Consider the following 20,098-nt stretch of genomic DNA (forward strand, 5'->3'; position numbering starts at 1 on the left):
GTAGTGCTTCCTCTGCTGGCCACCTAACAGCATGGCATCAGTTCACCAAATAGTATTTAAAACTGATTGATCAACAGCGGACGCCAGAAGTGAAAAATCAAAGCTTTGTTTGAGAAGCTCCTACATATGTTACAGTAGGACTTTTCCCTCACTGAGTAAGGAGTGGACAAAAAACAAAATTTTTTACAGTTGCCCAGAGGTGCTCAACAAAACTACCTCTTCACCAGGGAGTATTTTTAAGTATTTCAATTTTATTTTTTAATTTTTCTTTTAAATGTTTATTTCTAGGAGAGAGAGAGAGAGAGACAGCGTGAGCNAAGAGACATTTTTACATCCTGTCAAATAATTGGACTTTTTGACCATACAGCTTTCATAACTTTTTTTTCCTTAGTCATGCTATTTTACTTCAGAACTGTATGAAATGTTGATCCGTAATGATCCCATACATTCCATTCTGCACACTATTCCACATATTGATCATTATGCTGAAAAAATTTCACACTTACGTTCCAAAACAGAAATTTGTACACAAAAATGCAAAAATTTCCACAACTATTAATTTAAAAAATACAGTTTGCTGTCATATTCCTGGCTTTCCATGTTTATCATTAAGTCAACCCAGCACTGTTATCATATTCACAGTCTTTTTCCTATCAATATATGATTTTAACAACTGATAATGTCACTTAAAATTGTTTTTAAAGTTTATTTATATATTTTGAGAGAGAGAGAGAGAGAGCCCAAGCAGGGGAGAGACAGGAAAGATGGAATCCCAAGCAGGTTCTGCGCTGTCAGCACAGAGTCCAAAGCAGGACTCGATCTCACAAACCATGAGGTCATGACCTGAGCCAAAACCAAGAGTAGGCTGTTTAACTGACTGAGCCACCAGGTGCTCCTAAATTTTTTTTTTAGTTGATTAGACATGAAGCTCAAACAGTATCCTGACTATAAGACCTCTAGCCACCTTGTTCTTCTGTGATGTTTTTCATCTGTTCTATGAATAAGTGATCTTTCTTATACAGCTATAGATATGCTATGTAGTTCTGAAGTGAAACATAAATCTGAAAGTAAAAGGTCTTTAATTTGAAAACTGGAATAAGCTCCAAACTTCACTTTCTAAAACCTACTCACAAGGGGACACCTGGCTGGTTCAGTTACTAGAGCATGCAACTCTGGATCTTGGGGCTGTGAGTTCGAGCCCCAGTTTGGGTGTACAGATTGCTTTTAAAAAATGTTTAAATCTAAAAATATTTGGAGGAGCCTGGACGCCTCAGTCAGTTAAGCGTCCAACTTTGGCTCAGGTCACGATCTCACGGTTCGTGGTTTCCAGCCCCGCATCGGGCTCTGTGCTGACAGCCAGCTCAGAGCCTGGAACCTGCTTCAGATTCTGTGTCTCCCTCTGTCTCTGACCCTCCCCTGCTCACACTGTCTCTCTCTCTCTCTCAAAAAAAAATAAATAAAACATTAAAAATATCTAAAATTATTTTTAAATAAATAAAAACTATTCACAAAAAAGAAATATGTGTTTATTTTCCTATTCACTACCTCTCCCAAATAGGGTCAACTTCAGAGAGATATATGAAGCAAATAACCAAAACAAGAAAGTCTCTGAAATGGGATGGTGTTGCCTAGTTGGGGAGAAAAAACAGTGGAAAAGGACCTTAAAATTACCCCCTAGAACAAGGAACACATACCTCTGGAAGAAAGCAGTCTCTGCAGCAGTTAGGAGGCCCTTCAGATATCCACCTTTGAAATGGTTAATTCTGCTACTGCAAGGGAGCTTCTTTGGTTTGAAGCAGAACCAGGGTTCTCCAGTATAGAGATCTGTGAAGTTACACAGGGGCAGATTCCCAGGAAGACACACATTGCACTCAGTGGTTTCAGAAATTCTTCCTGAACGGAAGAGACTCTTGAAATAGACCCTGTGTGGTTTCTCTTCCTGCAGATGCTGAAGAACTCTGATCCCCTCAGCGGGGTGGACCAGAGATATGGACACTTTAACTTTGCCGGGCCAGAGCAGAGTAAAGAAGACCTTGTAAAACCCATTCTGGTAGTCTACCACTCTGCCCACAGCCCCTGCCTGCAGCTTAGGGGAGTGGATTCTGGCCTGTAGGTAGTCTCCACCGTATTTCTTGGGCTTTCTTTGAAAATCCTGCACATGAACTAGCACTTCGAGCTGGCTTCCCACCATGAAGAAGGCTGCGGAGTTCAAGATAACAAAGTAGCTAGAAGAAGGGTCAGTGCTCTTCAAAAAGGGGACTGGACCCACTTCAGGCAGCTGCCACTGTAAGGCAGCCAGCAAGGAGTCCTCCTCCATGCGCTCCCGGCTGGACAGAGTCTGATGCTCATAGCCACAGTAAGGATTCCGGCTAATTCTTGTCATCTGGGAGGAAACAAACTGTCCACTGCTGTCAATGAATGTGGCTGAAACAGTCTCATGGTCCAAGTACTGAAGAGAGAAACACAAACACAGAAACCACAGCTATAATAAATTTCCTTATATCAACCAAGTATATTTCTGCTTAAATTTAATTTTAATAAAACTACTTGGGATGGCACTGTTTCAAAACCCAGAGCTTACTAGTTTTACAGGGCTATCTTATTATAACAGTGAAATCAGGATGAGGAATAAAGTCATAAAGAGATCTCCACACTGGATTTTACCTCTGGGAGCTAAATCAAGTTCCCATAATAAATATCAGACTTCCAGCAAAATAAGAAGGAAAGGAATCATTTTGAAATATAACAGAGCATTCAGTTCTTCTTAACAAGGCCTGCCCTCAAGAAAAACTATTTTACCACAGCCTAATCTATTGAGGTTTTATCAGAACCTAACCGAATTGGGATAAGGAACATACCCAGCTCCAGCCCATTCTAACCATCTATCCAACTTAGAGTGTTGGGGGAGGACTAAGAAGCACTTTTGAAGTTCACAGTCCCATAGCAAGGGCTCTCTAAAGGACTGAGAGTCACTCATAGGACCAAAAATCGCTTCACCTCCCTCACACCTTCACCACTTCACCACTAAAAACTCATTTATCAGAGTTCCCTTTACCCAGTACATCATGTCCACCTTTCAACAAAAAATTACAAGACATACTAAAAGACATAACACATAGTTTGACATGAAAAGAGCCTAAGTGTCCATCAACTGACAAATTGATCAAGAAGATGTGGTTTATCTATATAATGGAATACTACATGGCAATGAGAAAGAATGGAATCTGTCCATTTGTAGCCAACATGGATGGAACTTGAGGGTGTTATGCTGCGCGAAATAAGTCAGGCAGAGAAGGACAGATACCTTGCCCATATGTTTGCCCATATAGATGGATTAGGAGGAACTTAATGGAGGACCATGCGGGAGAAGAAGGGGGAAAATAGTTGTGGAGAGGGAGGGAGGCAAACCATGAGAGACTCTTGAATGCTGAGAACAAACGAGGGCTGATGGGGGTGGGGGAGAGGGGAAGGTGGGTGATGGGCATGGAGGAGGGCACTTGCTGAGATGAGCACTGGGTGTTCTATGGAAACCACCTTGACAATAAATTATTTAAGAAAAAAAGAATAAATAGAGACAAACAAAAAATAGAAGAAAAAGAAAATGGAAAGTCTTCAAAGGAGTTATCTGCTTAACATTTTAAAAATAAAAATTAGAAACAATTAAAAAAAAAACAACGCATAGTTTGAAAACACAAATCAGGCAATAGAACCAGACTCACATATGGCAGGGTTGTTGGAATAATCAGACCAGTAATTTTAAAAAAAGTATGATTAATATGCTCTAAGGCCTCTAAGGGAAAAAGCAGATAACATGAAAGAATAGGTGGGCACTATAAGGAGAGAGATGGAAACTCCCAGGAACAACCAAAAAGAAATGCCAGACAAAGCTGAGAGGATTTTTAGGGAGAGAAAATACTCTGTATATTATAATGATGGACAGATATCATTATACATTTGTCTAAAACTGTAGAATATACAACACCAACAGAGAATCCTAAGGTAAACTATGGACCTTGGGTGATGAAAAGTCAAGGTAGGTTTATCCTTGGTGTAAAAATGTACCATTCTGGGCACCTGAGTGGCCCAGTCAGGTAAGCACTCAGGTCATGAGTTCATGAGATCCAGCCCCTCATTGATAGCACGTGGAGCCTGCTTGGCTTTCTCTCTCTCTCTCTCTCTCTCTCTCTCTCTCTCTCTCTTTCGATNAAGCACCTGACTACAATTCCACTGCAAAGACAGCTACCTTGGAAAAACACACTGCCAGCCAAATGACTAGATCAAGAGCCAGGCCATCACCTCCCGCACAGGGCTCCTTTGCTTTAGAGATCTTGGTTGATTTAGATAACTGACCTTTCCCTGTGCTTTAAATTCCACTCTTATAAATTCACCAAGCAAGAGTGAACTTGTGAAACCCAAGGCCTCTACCCATGGACCCCCAAAACAGCAGAACCCCAAGCCTACACGCTCTCTTTCTCTACCCATGACATCACTATGTGGCCCCAGGTGTGCTATATACCCTTCAGGACCCATGAGTAATAAAACTTGTTGTTTTTCAAAGTTTCCTGCTGGAAGTCATAATAAGAACCACAAGGACCAGTCCATCAACAGTGGTAATCAAGAGGCTGAAACTAGCACAAAAGCATTTCCGGTCAATTTTGCTTTAAGCCTGCAAGTGACTCATTTTAGACCTAAAGACATCTGCAGATTAAAAGTAAGCGGGTGGAGAAACATCTGTCATGCAAATGGGTGTCAAAAGAATAGAAAATCCAGGAGCAATATTTACATTGAACAAACCAGACTTTTTTGTTCTTGTATTGTTTTTATCCTGCTTTGGTACAGGGTAGTACTGGCCTCCTGGAATGATTTTGAATGCGTTCCCTCTATTCCATTATTCATAAGATTTTGATAAAGATTGTGATAATTTTTTTTCTAATGACTGGTAGATTTCACCAATGAAAGCATGTGGTCCTAAGCTTTTCTGTGCTGGGAGATTTTTGATTCCTAATTCAACCTTCATTTTTGTTATTGGTCTAAGAAGACTCCACCTCTTGGATTCAAGATTCATGATTCAATCTTGGTAACTTGTGCATTTTTAGGAATTATCTGGGTTTTTTCTTCTAAGTTATCTGATTTTTTAGTTTATAATTGTTTATAGTGATCTGTTATCACACTATATATTTCTGTGGTTATTTGTTGTATTGTTTTCTCTTCCATTTCTCATTTTGGTTTTTGAGTCTTCTTTCTTCTTAGCTAATGTAGTTAAGAAAATTGCCAATTTTGTTCATTTTTTTGGAAAAACTGGTCATTACTTTCAATGTTATTAGTTATTCTTGTCTATGTATTTCTGATTTTTCTTTGTTATTTCCTTCCTCTACTAAATTTCAGCTAAGTTTCTTCTTTTCCTAGTTCCTTGTGGTGTAATGTTAACTTGTTTACTTCAACTTTTTTTCTTAATACAAGCATTTATAGCATAAAATTCACTCATCTGCTTTTGCTACATCCTATACATTTTGGAATGTTGTGATTTTTTCTTTTGTTTTGAGACATATTTTGATTTGCCATTTGATTTCGTATTGGGTCAATTGCTTGTGCAGGAGCGTGTTAATATTTACATATTAAAATTTAATAGTTACATTGTAGATTTTGGGGGTGTCTAGGTGGCTCAGTCGATTAAGCACCTGACTTTGGCTCAGGTCATGATCTCGCAGTTTATGGGTTCAAGCCCCGCATTGGACTCTGTGCTGACAGCTCAGAGCCTGGAGTCTGCTTCAGATTCTGTCTCCCTCTCTCTCTGCTCCTCTCTCCTCCACTCACACTCTGTCTTTCTCTCTCTCTCTCTCAAAAATAAATAAACATTAAAAAAAAGAAGAAGAAATACATTGTAAATTTTTCAGGTTTGTTTCGTTGTTGATCTTTAGTTTTGTACCACTGTGGTTGGAAAATATACTTGGTATGATTTCAGTTTTTTAAAAATTGTTTTATTTGTTATATGTCTTTTTACGTGGTTTAGCCAGAGGATTCTTCTGGATGCACTTGAAGAGAATATTATTCTATTTTTCTTGGATATGTATCTTTTAGAGCCATGTATTTTAAAGTATGCTTCAAGTAAAAAATATTCTTGTTGAAAAAAAATAACTTTAAGAGGCTACTCATTTAAAATAAAGTATATCAGGGGCACCTGGGTGGCTCAGTCAGTTAAGTGTCCAACTCTTGATATCAGCTCTAGTCTTGATCTCAGGATTGCAAGTTCAAGCCCTGCGTTGGGCTCTGCACTGAGCATGAAGCCTACTTAACAAATAAAATAAAACAAGACAAAACAAAACAAAACAAAATAAAGCATATCAGAGGGGAGATGGGTGAGAGTATGGGTAAAATAGGTAACAGGGATTAAGAGTACACTTGTGATGATGAGCTCTGAGTAATGATATATAGAATTGTTGATTCACTATCTTGTACACATAATATAACTAATACACTAATTATAACTAGTATAACACTGTATGCTAACTATATTGTAATTTAAATTAAAAATTTTTGCCTTAAACATAAAAGTTCTCTAAAAAAGTCTTTGGGACACCTGGTTGGCTCAGTCAATGTAGAGTATATGACTCTTGATCTTGGGATTGTGAGTTTAAGCCTCATGTTGGGCGTACAGATTACTTAAAAATAAAAAATCTTAAAGAAAATAGTCTTTAAAAAATAAAAATTAAAAAATTAAAAGGAATGCCAGAGATCAAAAGCAATGTAACAGAAATAAAGAATGCCTTTGAAAGTGTCATTAGCAGGCCAGACACAATTGAGCAAAAAATCCCTGAGCTTGAGGATATGTCCAAGGAAACTTCTAAAACTAAAAAGCAAAAAGAAATCTAAAAAGGAAAAATAAAAACACAAAAAAAATGAGAACAGAATATTCAAGAACTGTGGGAATACTATAAAAGGTGTAACATACCCCCACAGGAATATTGAAAGGATCAGAAAGATAGAAAGGAACAGAAGAATATTAAAACACTAACGACTTGGGGCGCCTGGGTGGCTTAGTCGGTTAAGCGTCCGACTTTCCGACTTTCGCTTAGGTCATGATCTCGCGGTTTGTGGGTTTGAGCCCCGTGTCGGGCTCTGTGCTGACTGCCAGCTCAGAGCCTGGAGCCTGTTTCAGTCTGTGACTCCCTCTCTCTCTGACCCTCCCCTGCTCACGCTGTCTCTCTCTCCTAGAAATAAATAAAACATTAAAAAAAATAAAATAAAAAAAAATAAAACACTAACGACTGAAAATATCCCCAAATTAATATCAGATACCAAACCATATAGTATTTATATTTTTAATTTTTTGAGCAAACCTCCATGATGTTTTCCACAGTAGCTGTGCCAATTTACATTCCCACCAACAGTGCACACGGGTTCTCTTTTCTCTATGTATACCCTCACTAATATTTGTTATTTCTTATCTTTTTGATCCTAGCCATTCTGAATGGTGTGAGGTGATATCTTAGTGTGGTTTTGATGTGCATTTCCCTGATGAGTAGTGATACTGAGTATCTCTTGATGGGTCTGTTGATCATCTGTATGTCTTCTTTGGAAAAATGTCTATGCATTTTTTAATTGAACTGGCGTTTTTTGGTATTGAGTTAAGTTTTTTTTTTAATATATTTTGGATATGAACCTGTCATTTGCAAATATCTTCTCCCATTCAGTAGATTGCCTCTTTGCTTTGTTGATGGTTTCCTTTGTTGTGCATAACTTTTTATTTTGGTGTGGTCCCAATAGCTTACTTTTGCTTGTGCTTCACTTGCCTTAGGAGATATATGCATAAATATGCTGCTAAGATTGGTGTCCAACAGAGTTCTATGTTTTCTTTTAGGAATTTTCTGCTTTCAGGTCTCACAGTCAGGCCTTTAATCCATTTTGAGTTCATTTTTGTGTATGGTTTAAGACTGGTCCAGTTTCACTCTTTTGTATATAGCTGTCCAGTTTTCCCAACACAATTTTTGAAGAGACTTTAATAGCCTTTTCTCCGTTGCATATTCTTGCCTCATGTGTCATAGATAAGCTGACCCTATAGGCATGGGTGTGTTTCCGGCTCTCTATGCACTTTCATTGATCTATGTGGGGGTTTTATGTTATAATATTTGGTTTCTTGTCTTCAGTTCCTGAAAACACTTCAGAACCATAAAGGTGAAATGGGTATCTTACTTAAAGGTTTTTTATTTTTTAACATTTATTTATTTTGGAGAGACAGAGAGAGACAAAGCACAAGCAGGGGAGGGTCAGAGAGAGAGGGAGTCACAGAATCTGAAGCAGGCTCCAGGCTCTGAGCTGTCAGCACAGAGCCCAATATGGGAATCCACGAAATGTGAGATCATGACCTGAGCCAAAGTCAGAAGCTTAATCAACTGAACCACCTAGGTGCCCTGGGGATCTTATTTAAAACAAGCCCATTGTCACCACAACTGGGTTGATATAAGTGAGGTGACTTTTGGAAAGCACCTAGGGATGGGGATGGTTGTCAGGAGAAACAACCATAATTAGAGGATTAGATCTTTTAGTCCCACCCCCGCACCTCTGGGAAGGGAAAAGCGGCTGGAGGTAGAATCAACTGCCAAAGGCAAACGACTTATTCAATCATAGCTGTGGAACAAAATCTCCATAAAAACTCAATAGGAGGGGGGTCTGGTGAGCTTTCAGGTTGATGAACACATGGCAGACTCAGAGAGAGTGGCACACAAAGACAGCATGGAAGATTCAAACCCTTGCCACATATCTTACCCTGTGCTCTCTTCCATCTGGTTGTTCCTGAGCTATGTCTTTTTGTAACAAACCAGTAATCTAGTAAGTAAAATGTTCCTTGAGTTCTGTTGAATCACTCTAGCAAATTAATTAAATACAAGGTGGGGGTCATTGGAACCTCCAATCTATACCCAGTTGGTAAGAATCACAGGTGACAACCCAAACTTACAAATGCCGTCTAAAGAGAGACAGTCTTGTAGAACTGAGCCCTTAACATGTGGGATCTAATGCAATTTCCAGGTTATAGCATTAGAAAAGAGTTAAATTGTAGAATACCCTGCTGATGTCCAAGAATTGCCCTCTGGTGTGGAAAAATTCCCACATACATATTGGAAATTGTATACAGAACCCTTTTAGTACCTAACTCAGGAAACTGTATCTAACGTTACACAACGAGTCAAATTGCAAGGGGGAAAAAAACAATAACAACAACAAAGCAAAACCAAAATTTATTCTCCCCAATAGCCAGTATTACCTGTTACAAACTACTCAAACAAACGCCCCATCTATGCCAAAGCACCTCAAAACCTTATACACAGCAGGGGTACCTGGGTAATCAGTCAGTTAAGTGTCCTACTCTTGATTTTGGCTCAGGTCATGATCTCACAGTTCATGGGATCAAGCCCCGCATCAGGCTCTGTACTGACAGTGCAGACCCTGCCTGGGGTTTTATCTCTCTCCCTCTTTCTCTCTCTGCCCCTTCCCCACTTGTGTTCTCTCTCTCTCTCTCAAAATAAATAAACATTTTTTAAAAATCTTATACAAGGTAAAAAATAATCCCATACAAGGTAAAAATAACCCCAAAATAAAGAATTTTTAATGTTCTTAGACTCTGTATTTTTTTCCCTTTCATTTTACACTTATATACAGACATTTTCAACTGAAAAGATTTCATTAGGAACCTTCATTTTATTTTATTTCATTTATTTTTTTTTTTTANGACGCTTAACCGACTAAGCCACCCAGGCGCCCCAGGAACCTTCATTTTAAAGGAGAACATGGTAGGGGCACCTGGATGGCACAGTCAGTTGATCATCTGACTTTGATTCAGGTCATGATCAGCAGTTTGTGAGTTCAGGCCTTATATCAGGCTCTGTGCTGACAACTCAGAGCCTGGAGCCTGCTTCGGATTCTGTGTCTCCCCTCTTTCTCTGCCCCTCCTCTGCTCGCACTCTGTCTCCCTCTCTCAAAAATAAATAAACATTTCATTAATAAATTAAAGAAAGAAAGAAGAACATGGTGTTATCTGTTAATTTAAAAAAGTAATGAAGGGGAGAGGAGGACAAGATGGCAGAGAAGTAGGGAGCTCCGTACATTTCGCCTGCACCCATCTCTCAAACAGAGAAGGCCTGAAGTCGTAGGACACTGAGCCACAGGAATTTGGGAAGAGAAAGAGACAGAGTACACTAGGAAGGAAGTCTCATAAGTGCGTGAGTGCGAACTGGGGAAGATAAAAGCGGGACGGGACCCAGAGATGAGGAGGGAGGGGAGAGAACCCGGCTTGCGTGCAGCTGCGGTGAGTGATAAACCAGCGAGCGGTGGTGAGCTGCCATGAGTCCAGGGAAAAGGAAAAAGAAGCTGAGATTGCTCATAGAACCATCCCTGGAAAAGAGAAAAATCTCGGCTTGGAAAGACTGTTTTTTAGCTCTGGCTGGGGTCCTGACTTTAAACTAGGTGCCCTGGTCCCAGAAGGCACCAGGAAAAACTGAACTGCCACGCGCCTGGCACCATCCATGGCGGCGGTGGCCCGCTGAAGCGGCAGCAAAGCCTGAGGCGGCGGTCCTGGCATCAGGTGAAGCAGCAGTGGCGCGCTGTGACAGTGGCCCACTGAGTCGGTGGCGGCACACTGCGGCGAAGTGGACTCTGCGGACCTGAAGTTGCTACGTTCCCCGAACACACTCGGGTTGTATCCCTGCTTGACCCCAGCAGATCTGAGGCTGCGGCACTTCCCCCCCCCACTCCCCACTCNACAGGGAAGAGCCACCTGAGGGACTGTTCAGGGCGGTATAACAAAGCCCATGGACTGGGACCTGGAAACGAGGCAGGGTGTGGGGCATACAACTCAGCCCACCCTGGCTACATCCTCAGCACAGGGAGATCGGTCCCGAAAAACTGATTTGCAACGCTTGGTTGAGAAGGGACTGGGGCGATGCCATTCTTCTCCCCACAACCACCAACGCAAGGCCTCAGGGAGGCCAGCGGACACAGTGGAGACAAGACCTACCTACACCATACCACGCCGATCCCCTCCAGAGAGCTGTTTTGTTGTTGTAGCTGTTTTTACCTGAGCCTGGGTTTGCGTATTTATTGGTTTTGTCTGTGCATTTGTGTACCTGTGTTCCCTCTGTGGTTGTCTGTTTTCTTTTTCCAGGGCTCCCTCAAGAAACAAGCCAAACTACACATGGTGGAGAGTCCCAAATACCACTACCAGTGGAAAAAGAAAATAATCAAACGCTCAATAAGAGAAACGAAGAGACACCATCCAAAGAACACTTCCTGAAAAGACAGGCCCTGAACAGTCAAAAGAGACCTCTCTAATACAGCAGAACTCGCAGGGGCCGAGTGTACAACAAGCTTTTAAAATTAACAAGAGATAGAAAGCTAATCAAAATGATGAAATGGAAGAACTCTCCTCCAAAGAAACACCAGGAAGAAATGACAGCTAGAGAACTGCTCAAAACATATATAAGCAACGTAACTGAACAAGAATTTAGAATAATCATAAAATTAATCACCAGGCTTGAAAAAAGCATGCAGGACATCAGAGAAACCACGGCTACAAATAATATGGAGCTTAAAAATAGTTATGATGAATTTAAAAATGCAATAATGAGATACATAATAAACTGGAGGCATCCAATGCACAGCTTGAAGAGGCAGAAAGGAGAATAAGTGATTTAGAAGACACTATTATAGAAAAAGAAGAAACTGAGAAAAAGAGATAAACTGATCCAGGAACATGAAAGAAGAGTTCGAGAGTTCAGCGACAATAAAATGGAACAATATCCGTATCATAGGAATTCCAGAAGAGGAAGAGAGAAGGAAAGGTGCTGAAGGAGTTCTGGAACAAATTATAGCAGAGAACTTCCCCAACCTGGGAGGGAAGTAGACGTTGAAATTCAAGAGGCACAGAGAACTCCCCTCAGATATAACTTGAATCGATCTTCTGCACGACATATCATAGTGAAACTGGCAAAAGGTAAGGACAAAGAGAGAATTTTGAAAGCAGCCAGGGAGAAAAGGGCCCTAACATACAAAGGGAAACCTATCAGAGTGATGACAGACCTATATACTGAAACTTGGCAGGCCAGAAAGGAATAACAGGAGATCTTCAATGGGATGAACAGAAAAAATATGCAGCCAAGAATCCTCTATCCAGCAAGCTTGTCATTCAGAATAGAAGGAGAGATAAAAGTCTTTCCAAATGAACAAAAATTGAAAGAATTTGTCACCACTAAGCCAGCCCTACAAGAAATCCTGAGGGAGACTCTCTGAGGGAAAGGTTGCAAGGAATGCAAGATACCACAGACACCACCACAAGCATGAATCCCACAAAGGACACAATGACGCTAAACCCACACATTTCAATAATAACACTGAATGTAAGTGGGCTAAATGCTCCAATCAAAAGACATAGGGCAGCAGAATGGATAAAAAAACAAAATCCATCTATTTGCTGTCTACAAGAAATGCATTTTAGACTGGAAGATACCTTCAGATTGAAAGTAAGGGGATGGAGAAATATATATCATGCTACGGGAAGTCAAAAGAAAGCTGGAGTAGCTATACTTATATCAGACAAACTGGACTTTAAATTAAAGACAATAACAAGGGATGAAGAAGGGCATTATATAATAATTACAGGGTCCATCCATCAGGAAGAACTAACAATTATAAATGTCTACACACCAAATATGGGAGCACCTAAATATTTAACACAATCACAAACAGAAACATCTTATAGATAAGAATGTGCTAATAGTAGGGGACTTTAATACTCCACTTACAGCAATGGATAGATCAACCAGACAGAAAATCACTAAAGAAACAATGGACTTGAATGACACATTGGACCAGATGGATCTGACAGATATATTTAGAACTCTACATCCTGAGGCCAAGGAACTCACTTTCTTCTCAAGTGTGAATGGCACATTCTCCAAGACAGATCACATACTAGGACATAAAGCAGCCCTCAATAAATATAAAAGAATTGAGATCATACCATGCATACTTTCAGATCATAATGCTTTGAAACTTGAAATCAATCACAGGAAGAAGTCTGGAAAACCTCCAAAAACATGGAGGTTAAAGAACACCCTACTAAAGAACGAATGGGCCAATCAGGCAATTAGGGATGAAATTTAAAAAATATAGAAACAAATGAAAATGAAAATACAAGAATCCAAACTCTATGGGATGTGGCAAAGGCAGTCCTANGACTGAGCCACCCAGGTGCCAAGCCACGTGAATTTTATTCACAAATGAAAAACAATGCAGAAAGATCAATTTGCTTACATTTTCCTAAATGACAACTCTATTCTAGGCCAATGACAAGTGCAACTTCAGGGTCTGCTACCTATTTAGATTCAAAGCCAAGAGCAAACACCAATGGTCACTTCTGAATCCACTGTAAGCTATGGACTAGAGTGAACATTACATGCCACATCTGTTTCACTCTCTGCCTACTGAAAAAACAGCACTGCCGTTTGCTGACCTGTCGGCTCAGGGATAGGCCCGACTGATCAAAAGATAACCCCACGTGACTGATTCAGGAATGGGCAGAGGACCCAATTCTGGACTCTGAAAAACCAGAGGAGGTTGCTAGAGGTGCTTGATCGATACAAAAAAGGCAAATCCAGACACTACCAGTGCTATCAGAATTTTATTTGCAAATGGAAAAATGCAAGTAATACCTTCAGAGCGTTGTAAGGGAACAAACTGAGCCTTATGTTGAACATGAACAAGAAAGCCACCACCTATTGATATGACAGCATGCTATGATCAACGATGAAAGAGGAGACCATTGATAAAAGCTAACATAAAGGAGGGCAGAGATGAGAGACTTACAGAGAAACAGAGCCTGAACTATGTCAGCCGAACTCCCAACTCTACGGTAAATGAGTAATATTCCCTACTATTTCCTTAAAATGTTTATTTATCTTTATGTGGGGCTTGAATCCACGAACCATGGGATCATAACCTGGGCTGAAGTCAGGCACCTAACTGACTGATCCACCCAGGCACCCCAAATACTCCTTAATAATAAAGCCGGCCAGAATCAGGTTTCTTTACTTCAGAATCCATTTGTGCTCGAGATCCCATAATAAACTTGTATTGTTTTTGTAATCAGAAATATATATACTTAAAATATCAATGAATAAGGGAAAACAACAAATAAATAAATGTAGGCCACGCTCAATGAGGGCTTATCAGAGAAATAATAATGATACCCTCCACAATCTTTTGCTAGATATTACTACATACACCTCCTTCTCATAGTATGTGATATTTTTAATTAAAATTGAGTCTGTACGTTTTAGAAAATGTTCGTATACTCTAACTGCACAAAAAGTATAGTCAGGATGAAATATATAGGATGGAATGGGGATTAAGGGAGGGCAGGCTGCCAAGCTTCAGAGGCTTTCCCCCTCCCCCTCCCCCACCCAAGATTCCGCACCAATTCTCATCACAGTAATAAACTGAACAGTTTGAAAGCCATAACAATATGCTCGTCCTGGACAAGATGACCTCTTTAAACAGGGAAAATGTTTTACTGCACTCCACCGAAAAACCTATTTATTATTTTCAATGTCAGAATTGTCTTAATCATTGGTTACTGCCATCTCCCCTGCCTTAGTGCTGGGTTTGTGTTTGTGTGGGTAATTAGAGCTGTTAGTTGCCATTCAGTCCAGAAGTTTTCAAGAACTAAAGTCAGACTATTAGGGGAATTTTCTCACATTCCTTCCTGACTCTGTTAATGATGTGGGACTCTGGCCTGTCTTCTCAAGTCTCGGTCCCTTCTCCTGCCTCCTCACTGAACCTAGACCCATACAAGTTTCTTTTTTCTCTATTTGTATACCCAGGCTGTCGAATGTGGCAACACACACGCACACACTCAAAAAACCAATGAAGGTGAGTGCCAGGCACACCTCTGGTCTTGAAAAGCTACTGCCCCTGTCCATCTCCCAACCCTGTTCTCCAAGGCCCTACACACAAACCTAGTGGGCAGTATTCTCTTTTCTTCCACCTTTCACCTCCTCCACAGGCCAGAACTGCTTCAATGTCCTACCCTCCAGAAGCAAATGTATCTGCGTTGCCAACCACCATGATATTTTTTCCTCTTAAGTCAGACAGAAGAAGGAGCATGGCCCTCCCTGTGTAATTAATACTACAAAGATAACAAGAGAGACACAATATACTGTGCCTCTCATCCTACATAAAGTTATATGTTCTATTTGTGCTCTAGATCCCATTATCTCTTCTCCTTGGCCCATTAATCCCTCTCCCCACCCCCACCCCAGTTCTATTTTTTTTTTAAATAAATATTTACTTTTAAGAGTGTGAGCGGGGAGGGACAGAGGGACAGAGGATCCGAAGCAGGCTCCTCAAAGACAGCACAGAGCCTGAAGTGGTACTCGAACTCACACACCATGAGATCATGACTCAGGCCAAAGTCAAACACTTAACCAACTGAGCCACCTATGTGCCCCTCCCCTCCAGCTTCTTAATTATCACTTTCCCCTCAAATTCAACTTCCTCAGACTTCAACTTCCAGAATCAGTAAGATTCACCCTTCCACCCAAAACAACTTTTTTTAAAAAGTCCAACATATATGAAAAAATTATTTTCCAGACACTGGACATTAGGCAACAAATGACAATGATGCCTGAAAGGAAATACAGGGAGTGAGCCTTTGCTTGCAGCCTTGAAAGCATTTCCAAGCTGCAACATAGAGAGCAGAACCCAGGTAGGGCCTGGCCAACTGCTCAACTTGAAGAGATGTAGCTGAGTCTTGAAAGACCAAGGTGAATCTACAGGACAGAGTGACAGGAAGAGAGGTACAGAGAGACACAGATCTCAGGACACTTACAGAGGATCCCACTCGCATACTCGGCAGAGTACTGGAGGGCACGAGTGCATGATGAAACTTCTGGAGGTGGAATAAAAAACCACCTGAAACCATGAAAGACAATAGTAATCTGAGCTCCCACGGAGCCAGAATGTTTGGGGACACAGACATTCAATCTAGAGCAAAACCCAATAAACAGAGAAATACCATAATTAAGTTGGACCTGAGAAGTACCACAAGTAACAAAAGTAAAAGGACAGATAGCATCATCTTATATAGAATTACTCCATAAATTTTGGTGTCCTATGAATTTGTGCAGTGGATGACAGAGTTGGGGGTGGGAGGGATACTATTAAGTTCCTTCCCAGTGCCAGGCACTTGAGGGTTCAGGAAGACACTGTCCCTGCCCTTGTGTGACATTCAGGAGTCTTCAGAACAGATTCCTCATCTCCCTCCTCTGAAATATTTCAGCTTTTTGCCAGGAGTCATCTATGAGGTCCCCTCCCTGAGTAAGCTTTACTTCATCTCTCTAACTAGTATAGAGTAGCCTGCTTTCCTTTCTTTATAGTACTTTTCACAATTTCTATCATTTATTTCATATCATTTACTGTATGATTATGATTACTCATTATTTTCTCCTGTGCCCATTTAGAATATGAGCTCCTTAAGTGAAGAAACCATGTCTGTCATCTTCACCACTGTACCTTTTGTGACAATGCAATATATAACCATTGAAGGCATCCAAACACTTACTGAGTAAACGGAAACAAAAGGTATGACCAGGATAAGTTTTCTAATGACCGGCATTTCCCAGGCTACTTAGCTCCAAATCTTTAGATTTGATTCTCTTAGTTAGGAAGGAGTATATGAAGTACTCACCTCTACCTGAGTAACATTGATGACCAGCACCACCACCATCAGCACTGCAAGCAGACAGCAGAAAAGCCGTAATTTGAAGAAATTGATCCACATTGTCTGGCTGTGTCTTGATCACCCATGGCCGACGCCATGCTACCTTCACTCCTCAAAACTCCATTTCTTTGTTCTTCTGAGCTGCAGATAAGCTTTGAGTTTAATTTGCTTCTTTTCTGCTAGTATCATGAAGAGTTCTTTGTACAGAGAAGAGGCTGGGGTTGATTTAAGAAGCACATTTTTCTTCAAAGGACTCCTTCAAAGAGGGGAGATGAGAACAGAGATTACCAATTGCAACAGCCTTGGGTGGGGTGAGAGGAAAGACATGACATTTCTTCTTCTTTAACCTTCTCAAAGGCCCAGAGTCATGAGGAGAAAGCAAAGAGTGAGAGCACAGTGAGATGTGTTTCATATCCAGACAATTTGCTCAAACCCAACCCCAGGCTTCCACATAAATACAGTGATATTTGTCCCGCAACCTATTTAGGTTTTGACTTTTTAAAAAGGCAAAGAACAATGTCTTCAAACTCTTAAAGTTAAAAAATTAAAGTAACTGTTCAACTTCTAGAGGTCTAAGTAAATAAAATCCCTTCCCTTCCCTTATAGTTGAAAGTAATTGTATTTGAAGAGCATTAGGAGGAAACCTTGTGATTTTAGGAGGAGTTCTGGGATACTGTGCAAAGCATCCTGACCTCATCTAGAAAACAGTGCTGTCCCTTTGCGTGGGTTGGCCGGAGACAGGAAACGCCCTTTGGATTTCCAGCTCGCTCAGCACAGATGTAGAACTGGTGCTCCCTGAGCTGAGTAACAGGGGACAGGGGAAGACACTTGGCCTGAAGATGCAGGAGAGAAAGCTAAGCCCAAAGATCAAGAGGACACCCAAATCCCTCATCATAAACACCAGAGGCAGAGGACTTCAGAGCCTGCCGCTCCTAAGTTCTCCCACATAAGCAATTCAAAATGCTCCTCCCCTTCTTATTTTGACATAGGTAAGCAGAATAAGTACTAGTATTTTATTCCTAGCGAGGTTTTCCATGGAGGGCAGAGTGGAGAAGGCAAGGTGAAAGGGTGCATAATTGCAGTGGGAGGACCTCAGAACACCTCGGCTGCACCAGCACTCCCCGCAGCCCGGTACCAGGCCTGGCAAGTCCCTCTGCTCCCTCACTCCTCCACCCCACCACTCCAATGCATTTCCATGCCACAGGGACCAGACAACCCTTCCTCACCTCCGCTTCATAAAAGGGTCAGGGCTAAGCCATTCTAGCATGCTCTCCATCCTCTGAATTCCCACAGCACTTTCCTCTCTTTTCACTTCTCAGTGATTTCACTTCTCTGTATTTGTAGTTCTTGTCTCCATAACAAGACTATACCAATTATGATTATATTTTTTAAAAAAAATAGGGGCACCTGAGCAGCTCAGCAGGTTAAGCGTCCAACTTCAGCTCAGGTCATGATCTCATGGTTGGTGAGTTCAAGCCCCTTGTTGGGTTGTGCTGACAGCTCAGAGCCTGGAGCCTGCCTTGGATTCTGTATGTCTCTCTCCCTCTGACCCTCCCTAGCTCAGCGCTCTGTCTCTCTCTCTCAAAAATAAATAAATATTTTAAAAAACTGTAAACACAAACCAGAAACCATGTATCAGAGAAAAAGCAGTTTCATGATAACAATGTATCATACCTCCTTGATTCCCTCACAGTTCATCCTCCCTTATGTGTTATATGTTGATTCAACAATCCACACCACAAATAATCATGGAAGCCTGTTCTGTACCACACACCGTAGTAGGTGCCAGAAATTCCCAGGGAAAACTAACACTCATATTAGGGAAGAGGTGGTTCCCCTCCTAAATTAAATCAGAATAGATCCACCACTCCTGGCAACCTCTATAGGGATACAATGTACTGTGCAAGACTGCACTTAACCATTTGATGACCCCTCAATACCACCCCTCTCCAACACCAGGGCACCCACTCACCCCAAAGTGCCTATAAATTCTGGAAAGGAATGGCAGTGAAATAGAACAAATAACTGTCAACCAGGCACACTGCTCCTCTATAGAAACCCTTCTCGAGGAGTTGTGTGTAAAAATCATAGGTTTCTCTTATGTCCAGAGAGGGAAAAGACCAATAATGATGTTCTACAGAAATTCAGCAGCACCACCGGAAGCACAGTCTGTGTATGGAAATGCCAGCAGTTTAGAGAGAACATCAGTGTTATTCAGAGCCAGTTAGCAGCAGCACAGTGGTGGTCAGTGGTGCAGAAGAATGGCAAGGGCAGCAGACCCCAGAGCTACAGAGACTACAGGGATATAGGTAGCAACGCAAATATGCAAGAAGCCCCTCACAGCCAGGGACTTCTACTGAAAATCATTATCGGAGGGTCATGCCTAGAAAAGACCTGACTTTCTGCTATGAGCAAGTACAGCACTGAGATTTGGAGAGACTCATCTCCACATCTAAGGAGATGTGGCCTGGGGCACACTGAGACCTCTCTTTTAAAAAAATTTTTTTTAAATGTTTATTTCTGAGAAGGAGGGGGCAGGGGCAGGGAGAGAGAGGGAGACATAGAATCAGAAGCAGGCTCCAGGCTCCGAGCTGTCAGCACAGAGCCCGATGCAGGGTTTGACCCCATGAACCACGAGACCATGACCTGAGCTGAAGTCGGCCTGAGACCTCTCTTTAAAAAGACATATAATATTAGGGGTGCCTGGGTGGCTCAGTCGGCTGAGGATCTGACTTTTGATATCGGCTCAGGTCACGATCTCAAGGTCGTGAGATTGAGTCCTGTGTTGGGCTCTGTGATGACAGTGTGGACCCTGCTTAGGATTATATCTCTCCTTCTATCTCTGCCCCTCCCTTGCTCATACTCTCTCCCTCTTAAAATAAATATTTTTTAAAAGATATATATTAAAATGTTGATAGGTGTCATCTCTGAGCAGTTTCTGTTTTTCTCCTTCATCTTTATCTCTGTGCCTTAATTTTCCACCAGGAAATAAAAATCACAAATATAAAGAAAAAAGTGGATTTCTAAAAGTAATAATTAAAGATAAGCCATAAGGAGAAACAGAATATTAAAGCAAACATATTGAACAACTTGAAAACAATTCAAGTTAAAATGAAAATTTTCAGGGGCACCTGGGTGGCTTAGTCGGTTAAGCGTCCGACTTTCGCTTAGGTCATGATCTCGCGGTTCATGGGTTCGAGCCCCGCGTTGGGCTCTGTGCTGACTGCCAGTTCAGAGCCTGGAGCCTGTTTCAGAGTCTATGACTCCCTCTCTCACTGACCCTCCCCTGCTCACGCTGTCTCTCTGTCTCTCCTAGAAATAAATAAATAA

General features: G+C 41.2%; 1 protein-coding gene across 2 annotated transcripts in view; it reads right to left on the reverse strand.

Moving 5' to 3' along the window:
- Positions 1 to 20,098, reverse strand: part of NXPE3 (neurexophilin and PC-esterase domain family member 3) — a 42,862-nt gene that overhangs the window by 16,258 nt on the left and 6,506 nt on the right. Inside the window, exons 2-3 of one of the 2 annotated variants that reach the window (XM_077774851.1) lie at positions 16,736 to 17,024; positions 1,695 to 2,449 (exon numbers count right to left, since the gene is read on the reverse strand). In XM_077774851.1, coding sequence (XP_077630977.1) covers positions 1,695 to 2,449; positions 16,736 to 16,828 — 848 coding nt within the window. In that variant the 5' untranslated portion in view covers positions 16,829 to 17,024. Of the gene's footprint in view, positions 1 to 1,694; positions 2,450 to 15,877; positions 15,906 to 16,735; positions 17,025 to 20,098 lie in introns of those variants that run through there. The other variant, XM_077774852.1, reaches the window with a different exon arrangement.

This window comes from Crocuta crocuta, unplaced genomic scaffold, assembly GCF_008692635.1.
Source record: "Crocuta crocuta isolate KB4526 unplaced genomic scaffold, BGI_CrCroc_1.0 scaffold6, whole genome shotgun sequence".
Taxonomy (NCBI): Eukaryota; Metazoa; Chordata; class Mammalia; order Carnivora; family Hyaenidae; genus Crocuta; species Crocuta crocuta.